The 12,183-nt window shown below is 40.9% G+C and overlaps 1 protein-coding gene across 1 annotated transcript in view; it reads left to right on the top strand.

Annotated features, from left to right (window-relative positions):
* MINOS1 (mitochondrial inner membrane organizing system 1) overlaps nucleotides 1-11,527 on the top strand; it is a 24,288-nt gene extending 12,761 nt beyond the window's left edge. Inside the window, exons 2-4 of the mRNA XM_006031481.3 lie at nucleotides 6,985-7,032; nucleotides 8,367-8,476; nucleotides 11,287-11,527. Of these exons, the coding sequence (XP_006031543.1) occupies nucleotides 6,985-7,032; nucleotides 8,367-8,476; nucleotides 11,287-11,295 (167 nt within the window). The 3' untranslated portion in view covers nucleotides 11,296-11,527. The remainder of the gene's footprint in view (nucleotides 1-6,984; nucleotides 7,033-8,366; nucleotides 8,477-11,286) is intronic.
* Nucleotides 11,528-12,183: the final 656 nt, after the last annotated feature.

A 12,183-nucleotide genomic window follows, 5' to 3' on the forward strand; every position in this document is an offset into this window, starting at 1 on the left:
TTTCCTGCCTACGCAGGAGGTCGGACTCGATGATCTATTGAGGTCCCTTCCGACCCTAACATCTGTGAATCTATGACTCTGAAACGTGTGAAACCAAGACTACTCCGCTTCTGTTACCATTGGAACTGGAGCTTTACAGTGGCTTCAGTTCTGGATTGGGCATCTGTTCAGCTAATTAGTCAAAGTTGATGAGCAGGAGCTAGGTCAGAGTCCTGCTTGGCCTTTACATCAAACCCCACAGCTCTAGATGGAAGACCTTTGCTAGGAGAGAAGGGAAAACTGGGCTTGTTCTGTAACTATGATCCCCACACTGGTTCAACCAACTGCAAAACCCTGCTTTAGAAGGTAGGGTCTGCTCAGCTGGAAGTTAAGCCCAAATGCCCTGACTCCCTGGTCCTCTACACTAGTGCAGCAGTGAAGCTGCAGTAGTGAAGCTTTTGAAAGACAGTATGTGGCTGTGACATTGCCATAAAGCCCAACCAGCTAGTGGAAAGGAATGTCAGTCAAATTGCGTCCTAACCTATTCACTCATTTATTTGTCCCGGTGACAGGATACCAGTAGGTGGGATTGTTTCCTGGCTCTTGGTTCCTTGATATATCAAACTTACTTTTGTAAAGAATTTTGAGGAACTTAAGGGCTACTGGAACATGTCCTCATAAATTATAAATTCCTCGCTGGAGACGGAGAGGATTCAGGCTTCTTTCCATGGCATTTCCTTTAATAAGTGAGTAACCATTGTAACATTTTTCCTTCTAAATTATCCATGGATGTCAAGCTACATTGCCACTACAGGCTTCTTTCTGTTGGCAAAGCTGTGTTGGCAGAGGTGAGATCCATGACCAATATGGTTGGAAGAAGCTCCAAGTGTACATGGCATTATATGAATAAAACTGCATTTCTGCTGAGAAGCAATAGGGGAGGGTTTGCAGCTATATGGGAAAGCTGAATTTTCTACCAGTGTAGTATGTGCCACAGCAGGAGTGCTTAATAGAGTACTTTAGTGTAGACATGGTTTCAACCTGGACAAGAGGCGATGCTGTCTTACTGGTCTGCTGACCTCTCCCTGCTCTTGTTTCCAGTTACCTTCCTCTTTTTCTGGAGGACATGGGGAAATCTGTGTTCCTTCTGCTCCAGTAACCTGTTCACTGTAGTTGGCAGAGAGAATAAATGCCTTGTACTGCTAGGTGTACCTGTTTGCAGTTACTGTCAATGTATCTGGAAAGTGAGATGGCCAGCAACTTTATCTCCACACATGGAAAGAGCTGTTATATAGTAGGTGCAAGTTCACGTGTGTGTCTGAACTTGGCCTTTGGATAGAAATGTTGGCAGAGGTGGTCCTCTGGAAATCATGAGTGAGGGTTTTATTTTATTTATTTTTTTCTTAAAGGGATATCAGCTTAATTACACTAATATCAGAACTTTTTTATCCTATCATTTCTAGTATTTTAGATTACTATGTCCAGACCAAAAAACAAAAAACAAATCTCTTTTCTGCATCTTTTTTTCCTTTAATGCTTTAATATACATTTTTGTGAGGACTTTGTATATAGTTTCACTGTTTTGCCTGTGCCATCATTCATTTTTCCCTATTTTCTGTATAAATAATCCACACAACAGGGGAGAGAGGAAAAAGACTTTAAAAAGAAGCCATTGAGGCATTGGCACTTACTGGAAAAAAATCAGATTCCGGCCACAAAAAGATTAAGCAATGTAGTTTTGGAGTCTGTTAAATTTATTTTTTCTCTGAAATTGGACTCTAAGCACCTTTATTAAACGATCACTAGTTCTTAGAAACTTAATTCTTGCTAAATACTGCCCTGGAGGCTCTGACCTATGAAGGTACCCTGCCATATTTTGGCACAATTGACTATGGGTCTTGCCAAATGTCTTTATTTTAGGGACAGAGAAAATGGAGGGTACAGTGTCTTAATTTTGACTAAGAAATGGTCCACAAACGATATTTACACACAACATTCAATTTTTCTTAATTACCCCCTAATATATTCTTGTACTCTGCCTAGCTGCAGTAGCAATACTTCATCGGAACATACTGCTCTGAAATTTAGTTTCTTCTTTAGCAATAGAAATTTGTTTAAGTAGTAGTTTAATTGAATGGATGAAAACTCCCATTTTGCCCTTAAGCTGCTGCCACCACCGTCTCAACAAGGCAATGGAGTTGTACTGAATGTTGTGCTTTTTTTGAAAGAGGTGGCTATTTGTCCAGAAGGGCTGGACTTAATGATGGATTAGTGTCCTTTTTCTGGCTAAATGTATCAAGGGCTGGATGCCCTGGACACGTCCCTGAATCCTGCCATCTCCAGAGGGCTTGATGTGTAGCAGACTGGTCACTACTTTCTTAGGACTAAGTAGCTGCTTTCCAGCAGCTTGTTTTTCATTTTTACTATTTTAGCTCTTCTGTAAAAGAGTAAAACCTGAAGGGAGGGAACTTGCAGCTTAGTATTTTGCATCTGTCTTCAGGTGGGAGTTGCTTAAATACAAAAGAAAATTGTATTTAACAACTGAAAAGGCTCTAACAAGTGCCATAACAGCAGCTGCCAACTATGAATGAGTGTGTTTTAATCTTTTCACCTTTAGTCTCAAACTGACTGCTAAGAAGAAAAACTCATCTAGGTGTGGCTGGCTTTGTCCTGGCTTAAGCCTGCAGTTGGTTCAGTAGATTAGAAAAGCTCATGCGGCAACCACGTTGCGTTGGAGGGAGCACTGATGAATTTATAGAAACCCTTTTTCCCAGATGGACTGTTGGGGCATGAGTCCATCCTGGAGATGCTTGTTTATCTACCAGACACTTTTATGATGTCCTGTTGGGTATAAGGCACGTGCTCTTGTGTGTGTTAGATTGATTTTTGGGTATGATGATATTTCTCTCTGAAAGCACACGAGCCAAAAAAAGTATAGAGATGAGCTTCTGGAGACCGGGCTTCGTGCCTAATCCCAATTCCGTATGGTCCTGCTTGTATGTAAACAGCCTTTACTGTCAGGCAGGAACATTTTAAAAAGGAAAAATGTGCACAGATCCTTAACGTTCCCTGTCAGCAATGCCTGTAAATGGGTTCAAACTGAAATGATCGACAGGGCCGAAGAGGCTGTTTTTCTAGTTAAACATTTAAAGCTGTCATAGGAGGTGAAAAATGCTTTGTACTCTTTCCTGTGGCCTTTTCCTCCAAAGAGCCTGTCGTGCAAGAAGGGGTCGGGTGGGGGGAGCTGCCCGGCACAGATCAAGCCCTCCGCTTTTTCCGTGTTCGTTTGTTTTTATTGTAAGATAAACCTTTCATGTTTTATTGTTATGAAGTTAAAGCCTGGCCTAGAGGTGCCGATCTTTAGTGGAAACAGCTGCAGATTTAGTGTCCCTTGATCAGGTGGGAGGCTCTTTGAAGCAACATGTTGCCTTTTTTAAAAGGAAATTGAGCATGTGAGAACTTGAACCTGTAAAACTCATCAGCAGGCTCTGCCATTGTTTATCTCTTGTGTAACTTTATATAGAATTAAAGCAAAATGCATGACTTTTGTTTCCAAGAGGGACTGGTTTATGCCCCCTTCTTGGAGACACGGGAAACGACCACATAACCACAAATACTTCCTAGTGGGATGAAGATGGGTGAGAAGTTATCCACAGCAACAGTTTCTTACCAATCCAGGGCAAAAACTTAAACGTAGCTAAGGCTTCTGGTTTTAAGTTCAAACCAATGTTTACTGGGAAAAGCCAACCAGTAAAAATCAGGCTCCCCATAAATATTGGTTTGCGTCGGTGGGCAGAAAATCTAAGTGTTTCTTATGGTTCCTCATCATGGCACCTCCAGCTGTGAGATCACCATAGTTTCTAACCCGCTCCCCAGAAGGATGGGGACCAGGCCTCAGGGAAACAGATCTCCTGTTCTTTGGCTTTACATTTATCCAATCTCCTCCTCTCACAGATAACAAAAAGCATTAGCAATTGGACTCCCTTCCATGCGCCTTGGATCAGCAGGCTGATCCAAATCTCTGACATAATTTTCTAGAACTAATTTTCTGTTTTCCTCTTTCAGCTGGAAAAGGGTGGGGTAAAGTAGCTTTGAACACAGTCACCATGTCATGCCACGGGAATCGGTCAGAAATCCCAGATCGCCTTCCTGGAACCCGTGCTTGTCACCACAGCAAAACGTTTGAATTCCAGCAATCCAAATAACTAGAGCTCCAAAAGTGCCTCCTCTACCAGGTCCTCTGGGTAATGTGCTGCACTTATACCATTCTCACTTGGCTCCCACCAAGGTTCCTTTAGGGACACATTTTCTCTTTGCCTTAAAACATCTATAGTGCACTAGCTGGTGTGTCCAGGGGTGGTTCGTTGCCCCGTGGAAGACATAGGCTTCTTTCCTGACCTTGTATAATTTGCAGTTGGCAGAGGCAATATGGTCTTCCTCTAATGTTCATTTTGCAGCTCCCCTACCAGCCGGTAAGAAGCAGCATTGATGGGGTTATTTTTAATCCTCCTCCAGAGGCTGGTGAGTGAGTGGAGAAGGAAGGGATTAGAGAGGAGTCTCAGGGGCTATTACAATAATGAGGAGCAACATTTAATACAACTTTTGGTTTATTTCTCCGCCACCTTTTGTCCTTTAAATACATAATTCCTCATTATCATAACCTGAAAAACAAACTGCTTTCCCACAGCACTGGCAAGAAGAATATGGGTTTGACCAGTAACATGGAAAATGTTGTGGCAGTAATAACTTCTTGGGCATTGCATTTAGATGACAGAATTTCTCATTCTGTAAATCATTTCTCATTGATTAGCTAAACTGTTTGGATTGGCAGAGAGAATCCCTCGTTGGACAGGAAGCATGAAGCAGCATCGCTGCGTGACAAGCCTGCTAAGCCGGACAGTTCAATTGATGCCTTATGCTGTCTTGCCTGCCTGTTTGAAGTAATCACTTGCTATTCAAATTCAGATATTCTAGTACAGCAGTCAGACCAGAACAAAGGGGCAGCTTGGCTACATATGGTAGGAAAAAGATTCAAACGGAGCCCTGGGTCAGGGGGCCAAAGCGTTGGTCCATTTCGTGAATTCACGTGATGGATTCTTCAAGATTAGTAACTCTCCTTAATAGCATAAACCTTCTATCAGAGCCAGCACCAGCTGTGCTATTACAGAGGTACAGAAGAAAAACTCCATTTGGGGCAAGTGTATGAATGATGACCCTGCTGTTTCTCTCCTACTTTCAGCATAAGCTCTGTGCGTCTTTGAGCAATCAGAATCCCGTGGCAGAAACTTTTTAACAGTGATTGTACCTGCTAGTAAATCAAATGGAGAAAAATACCTGAAAGTCTAACCGGGCAACAGGATATGGTTTCCCCTTTTCCTCCCCAGGTTTTGTAATGTGAAGAAGATTAAAAAAAGAGCAAGAACCTGACCTTCTATACAATGTTCAATTGCTAACATGTCTAGGGGACTTATGTCAGGATCACTCCCCTGTTGCATGTTTGGTAGTTCTGTCCTGAAACCATAATGCCCTGGTAGCATTACCTCTGTCATAGCTGGATCTAAGGAAACTATGTTCAAACAATGTTGAAAAGACAAGAGCTTTCAGAAATAATTCTGATTTCTAGCTTCTTAGTACAGCTGGATAACTTGATCTGTTTCAGCACAAATGTCAGGTTTTTCTTGTCTTTCTATTTCTTCTAAGATCAAATCATTATCTCATTTCCTAATATTTACCATTTGGTTGGATTTTTTCCCAATGAAAAAAAGCACTTGCAATGCTTCACTAATCATTAACTAAGGCAGCAAAGTACAGAGCTGTTTAATTGGAGCAAAGAGTAATAAAGCAGTGGAAGCTTCATTTATTATGTTTTCTTTGCAAATAGTAAAAGTCAGTGTGGGAAGTGGAAGGAATCCAAAAGGGGAACTTGGATGTCCTGTAAAAGGGTTAGTGGTATGGAAGTATTTCCATTGTCCAACCGAGCCTGGTGCCAGTATACTCTTAAGTCCAGTCCTGCAGTGTTTGCTCTGTCTGTAGTAGTCCCTGCAGCAGGAAGTGTTCTTTTTAATAGTTATCAGCCTCCTTGGCCCTTAAGCATGCTGGGTCTGTTCTGCATCCTAACGAGAATTCAAGCCCAGTGCTCTTTCAAACATACACGACAACATTTTGTTTTCTTCTTCTTTTTTCTCTTTCTTTGACTTTTTTCAATTTTTTAAAGTGCATACATGGCTGAATCTTGCTCTTGGATGTCTTGTTAATCCTTCTGCAACTTGCATAGGAATGCAACTTGCATGGGAATGCTATTTTGAGCTTAATTTTTTTAACTTTTATTTAATGCCTTTTGAAACTGCAAAAACCACCCCACATGAGACTTCTTAATATGCATTGCCCAAGGGAAAGCTTTATTTATTTTTTTTAAACAAGGCAAGATAGCTCCATAGTGGTGATGGAGAGCTGCTACAATTCAAGCTGCATGTCATATGTCTAGGATGTAAGTAATCATTCCTTCCCAACCTGTTTTAAATCTGCTGCTTAATGAATGCTGTGGATATAAAAGATAAGCAGCCCCAAGCTTTCTTTTGCAAGATATAGAGTAACATCAGCCATCAAAGTTTGGTACCCTGAGGACACATGTTGGAGCAGTGAGAAGCACTCCTGATAGCCATTTGCAAACCTAAAGCAAATCTGTGCCCTTGATCTTTTTAAGCGTCTCATCCAATGACAGCAAGCCAAATACAGGCTGATTCCTGAGCTGAGGGTGACAGTTCATCATGGGGTCCAAGGTTTGTTTATAACTAATGAGATGCAGGGAATATATATATATATATTGTATATATATATATTTTTTTTTTTTATTTTTTTTTTATATCTAGGGGTACATGCTTCTGATTGGGGTAGCATTCTTGAGCCAGAACAAGGAATATAAAAAAAAAAAATCTACTTCCATTATTGTTTATTTTCAAACTCTCTCCTTATGATACTTCCCTCTTTTTTTTTTTTTTTTTGCAGGTGCTGGTTTTGGTTTAGGAATTGTTTTCTCAGTTACCTTCTTCAAAAGTAAGTGTGTCCCATTTCTTGACTATTTGATTTCAGAATCATAATCTGTTGTGGATGTACTACTTTTTAAACAATCCTTTGAACCATGTAAATGTGAATTGGAGTGTTATGCCAACTCTTCCATTACTGATCCAGACAGATTAGTGGAAGTGAAATTACCAAGACTTAACTAGTGTTAAACAAGGTCACCAAGTATGGACCATCTCAGAATTTTAGCTGGGCATGAAGTCAGACTTCTGATTATAAAGTCCTGGCACTGCAGTAGACCCTGTACTTAAAAACTAATGAAGTGCATGTGTAGACATCAGCCCTTGCCAGTTCTGTTGGGGTTTTAACACACACAATTTTTCTCCCTAGCTAATCTTAATTTTTCTCCTTTAATTGCTCTTTCTTGGTAATGGCATAATCCTCAACTCTAAGACAGGTGACAGAGCACATGCTGTGCCTGACTTCAGATCGTTCGCAAGCACTGAAGGTGCATGCCTTCAAAATACTAACTGGCAAGTTCTGTTTGCACAAGAAATTGTAAGCTGTTCTGATTTACGATAGATTCCTTAAAATACACTTTTTTAGGGAAACAGCTACTTTGTAAACCTTGCATGCCTAGTCAGAATTGCTCTCCCTAGGTCCTTTGGTGATTACAAGAACAACAATGAGGATTTTGTTCCCTGTAGGGTAAGTTTTTATACAAGCACTAAAGCCAGTTTTTTGCCTGAAAGAGCCTACAGCAAAAATAGCAAGTGTTTGCCACTTCTGTCAATGTTGCAGAGCCAAAAAGGGTTTTGTAGAATGCGCTGGGTTCTGCTCTGCTAATTAAGTGCAAATTGCAGAACCCTCTTTTTTTTATTACCATTGATGCTTGTATAACAACAAAACCCCTCTTGGATTACAGATTTTGAATCAATCTATCAATGAAAGACAAAGTCTTGCATGTAGAAAGGACAGATCTTATCTGAAAGATCCTGAGACGACAGCAGGCCAGCTCCTCAGCCTGCGTAAACTGATGACCAGCGCACTGTGACCAGCTTCCATATGGAAGCACCGTGTGCTTGTGCAAAGATTCAGGGAGGTGCATATTAACTTCTGAAGAGCTGCATGTGGCTCTGGAGCCGCAGGTTGGCCACCCCTGCCCTAAATGCTATTTTTGCCTTCTGACCTTACTTTCTAAATTGGGCTTTTTTAGCAAGTTTTGGAATTCGTAGAACCTGAATGTGGACAGTCCCTGTCTTGTAGTAACTTGGCTTTAGGTTAGATAAGAAGTTTTTGTTGCATTTTGAGAAGAAAGCAGCTTTGCCTAATTTTTTGGTCTCTTTTGTTCCTGTGCCCCACTCCAGGAAAGACGTGGCCTATTGCTTTTGGGTCAGGATTGGGATTAGGAATGGCTTATTCCAATTGTCAACATGACTTCCAATCTCCATATCTTCTCCATGGCAAATTTGTAAAAGTAAGTATTGGGATACCAGTACATCTAGACACTCTTCAGTGCTTAATTAAAGATTCGTACCTTCACCTAAAGAGTATAGAAGAAACCTGTATTAAGACAAACCCAAAGAGAAATCCTGTGTGCTATGTTCTTATCAAACTTTAAGGGCTTTAAAATAATCAGTATGCTCTTTGACTTCACAAATTACCACATCTGTTACATTCCAGCCCCTATGAGGGCACTAGAATTTTCCAGGATCTGTTTATGCTGCAGGTGGTTTTCCCACAAGTAAAAGTGCATGTAACAAAATACACATTGAAAAGTCTGGAAAATGAATCTAGCCATAAATACTCTGACTCCAGTCATACAAACACATTTGCTAGGAAATACTGTGCTGCAGGTAGCAACATTGATCACAAAATATGCGTTGTAACTCCTTGTGAAGGAATATATTGCTGAAAACGTTGCAATGACACAGTAGTAGAATGGTATACTTTTTAGGAATGCTCTCTTATATGTGCTCTGAAAGGCCCACATAGAGAATTTGCCAGAAGACTTTAAAATGACCTGGTAAAAAGGGTGCAATGATGGCCATGGAAGGCTTGGAAGTGTTCTTCCCCTGCTTCTCTTTACTATTAGACAATCAGGAATACAAAGTCTAGCATTCCCTGCATTTATTGGAGGGTTAGCATTCACCAAAGTCCTGCAGTCCAAGAAAACACTTCTATTTCAAAACTTCTCCTTAGAAAAGTTTTGTCCGGGTGATTGTAGCGCAGTTATTTACATTAAACAGACTTTCATTTTATATTAGAGAAGTAAGTGATTTTGGGTATTGGGCACTCTATGTTTCTACCCTTTCTATGCAAGCAAAGTAATGTTCCTAAATGCAGCTCAGTAACTTTTTAGGACTAGATGTTGCTCATCTAAACCAGTGTTTAATATTTGCTCTCGTGTATTAGTTCAACACAAGTCTGTTGTGGGGAATCTCCTTAGTCTGAAGCCTTGAATCTTAAAGTAAACTGATGAGATGTCTTTGGTTTGAAGAGACTGGGTAAATGTCCTGTTCAAATACTCTGAAAAACAGTGTGTCCATTGGAAGATGCTTGTTGTGACAAAGTAAAACCACTCGAGAACATGGGGCACTAGAAGACTAAGTCTGCATCTAGCCTGGCAAGGGTTTAGATTTGTATTAAGGAATAATCTCTGCTCTGTGGCGAGGGTGGTCCCACTGAGCATGAGGTAATCAGAGGGACACTCGAAGGAAGAAGCGCAGCTGCCTGCACAGCACTGGAGTTGGACAAATAGTTTCCATCATGCTGTCTCCATTAGCTTCCTCTGGCTCAAATAATCTGAGCATTTTACAGGGAGGGAAGGAGCAGACGAATCCATCTAATGGTTAATATTAATTCTCTCCAAAACGTATAGTCATGGATAATAGCTCCAGGGTTATTAAAACAAAATTATTTCATTTCTGATGGTTAAGACTGTGGAAAATGTTGCATTATCGTGCTCATCTGTTTTTTTTCCTCCTTAGAAAATAATGTTTTAATTAAAGTTTTATGCAGTTCTTTTGACAATTTTTTTTGGTTGTTGAAAAAATCCTAGTTTCAAAACATGTAAGTTCTTGCGAGGAGGAGGTGAGTTTCTTTGACGGAAGTGCTAAGAAGCTTTTTGGCAATTTTGAAAAGGGATGTTCTGAAAGTGTCAAAGCACCAACAAATGTTAGCGGACTGGTTAAAAAAGAGAGTGTTGAAATTGTGGTTAATCGTAGGACAAAAACTCTTTTTAAGAAAAAAATGTTTTTCATCTAAATTAAACATTTAGACTGACCTGAAGTAAATTCTTTTAGGATTTTACTTTGCAAACAACTGTCAGGAATTTAAGTTGAACTTCCAAAATGTCCAGCATTCACGAGCTGGGCACACCATTTCCTTCTGAGATCGAGTTTTAACTTGATTCTAACTTTGTAGCAGTGAAACGTCCTTCTCTTTTGGTTATTAAAATGAACGAGGAGGGAGTTTATCACCTGTACATAGGCGATGTCTATAAAGCAAGACACTGCCCCTAAACATCCCCAAAAGTATTTAGTACAATTCTGCTAATTCTCTATTAAGCAACCCCCTTTTTAGTTCCTTGAGCCATAGGCAGACAGCTTCCACTGCTCTCAGGTTGGTAGTTCATAGCTTCTCAGTTCAGTTACTTGCTTGATTCATATTTGTGGCCTGAGTATAGGATGGAGGTTTTCCTAGATGGGGTTAGGTGTTTTTGACCTTGATGGACCGATTTCAAACTTCAAAGTAAATACTGGCAAGGTTCTTTGAGTAGATATGCCATCTTTTATTAGACCAACTGAGTAGTTGGAAACAAGTTCTTAGCAAGCTTTCAGGCAGTCACCCTTCTTCAGGTGATCCTTGCCTGAATTGTGTCCTTAGACCAACACGGCTACAACCACAAACCCAGCAAGTAAATACTGAGCCATCAGTCTCTGGTTCTCTTGCTGCTACAATCTTGGACAAGCCCAGACACTGCATTTTGTTTGTACTCCTGTGTGAGGTTTATACTGTATCTGGATGATGATGTGTGTGTGTGTGTGTGTGTGCACACACACACCAGAGCATGAAGCAGACACTTGGGCAGTCTTGGTTGTTCCTAGCTTTGCAACGCATTTCTTTTTCTGAATGTAGTTATTGCTTTTGGTGTAGTTATGAAAATTGGTTCAGATCTGCCTTGCACGGGTGTTATGAGACTAAGCAGTTTGCTTTGACATTCCTGGGTGGTAGAAGGTGCTCTAGGATGTGAAGTTTTATAATGTGAGCTTTCTTGTTTTACAGGAACAGTGACTAATATCCCAGTGGGAGGAAAGGAGAAATCATGGTTATTCCTCAGGAATATTGAAGTGCCCCTGGAATAAGCCACCGTTCTTCTGACACACTGCTACCAGTAACTCTTTATACTCCAACAAACTGTATTTGTTTCTGTATTTGAAACAATGCTCTGTCTCTTGTTTTGTATTTTTTTTTGTCTGGAAGGTGCAAGAAGGAGCTCTTCTGAGAAATAAATAACTAAAATAAACATGGGCTCCCCTGTTTTTCGGCCTTTTGGCATATGTGAATGGAAGGAGAGGGCTCCTTTTGAACTCCCAGCAGCTGGGACCACCTGGTAAAAGCCAGTGAGCGAGTCCTTCTGAAACAACAGCCGTCATGTGTTCCTCCCCACTCTCAAAGGCAGCCCTCCCCCAACTCCCCCCCCCCCCAGCGTACAGTTCAGAGAAATATTCCCACCTCATAAATCACCCATAAGCCCCCTGCTGCTTGTGCCGGCGTTAGGAGGAGCAAAAATATTTCATTGCCATGTCTATCCAGCAGTGGCCTTTAGGAGAGGAATTCTGTCCTCTCCAAACAGATGGAAGAGAAAAATAGTGCGCCTGGCTCAGAGAACTGATGCTGCTTCTTGAAGCCTTCATGGGTCATGGAGTGAGCTAGGTTTGAAACTTGCCCTCCATAGTGGGCTAATTAAGCAGATGCTTGAGCCATCTGGCAGAGAGCTTACTTCTTGGCTGATGGTTTTTTCACCCCTGTTCTCTGTGAGCAGCCTTAGGTTTTAATACCTGGGAATGGGACACAGATGGGATGTGGAAATTCATTGTTCTAGCTTCTCTTCAGAGATTTACGTTCGCCCTGGTTTTTGTAGAACACTTTCTCAAGTTCCTCTCATTTATTGGCTCCTTG

This window comes from Alligator sinensis, unplaced genomic scaffold, assembly GCF_000455745.1.
Source record: "Alligator sinensis unplaced genomic scaffold, ASM45574v1 scaffold1719_1, whole genome shotgun sequence".
Taxonomy (NCBI): domain Eukaryota; kingdom Metazoa; phylum Chordata; order Crocodylia; family Alligatoridae; genus Alligator; species Alligator sinensis.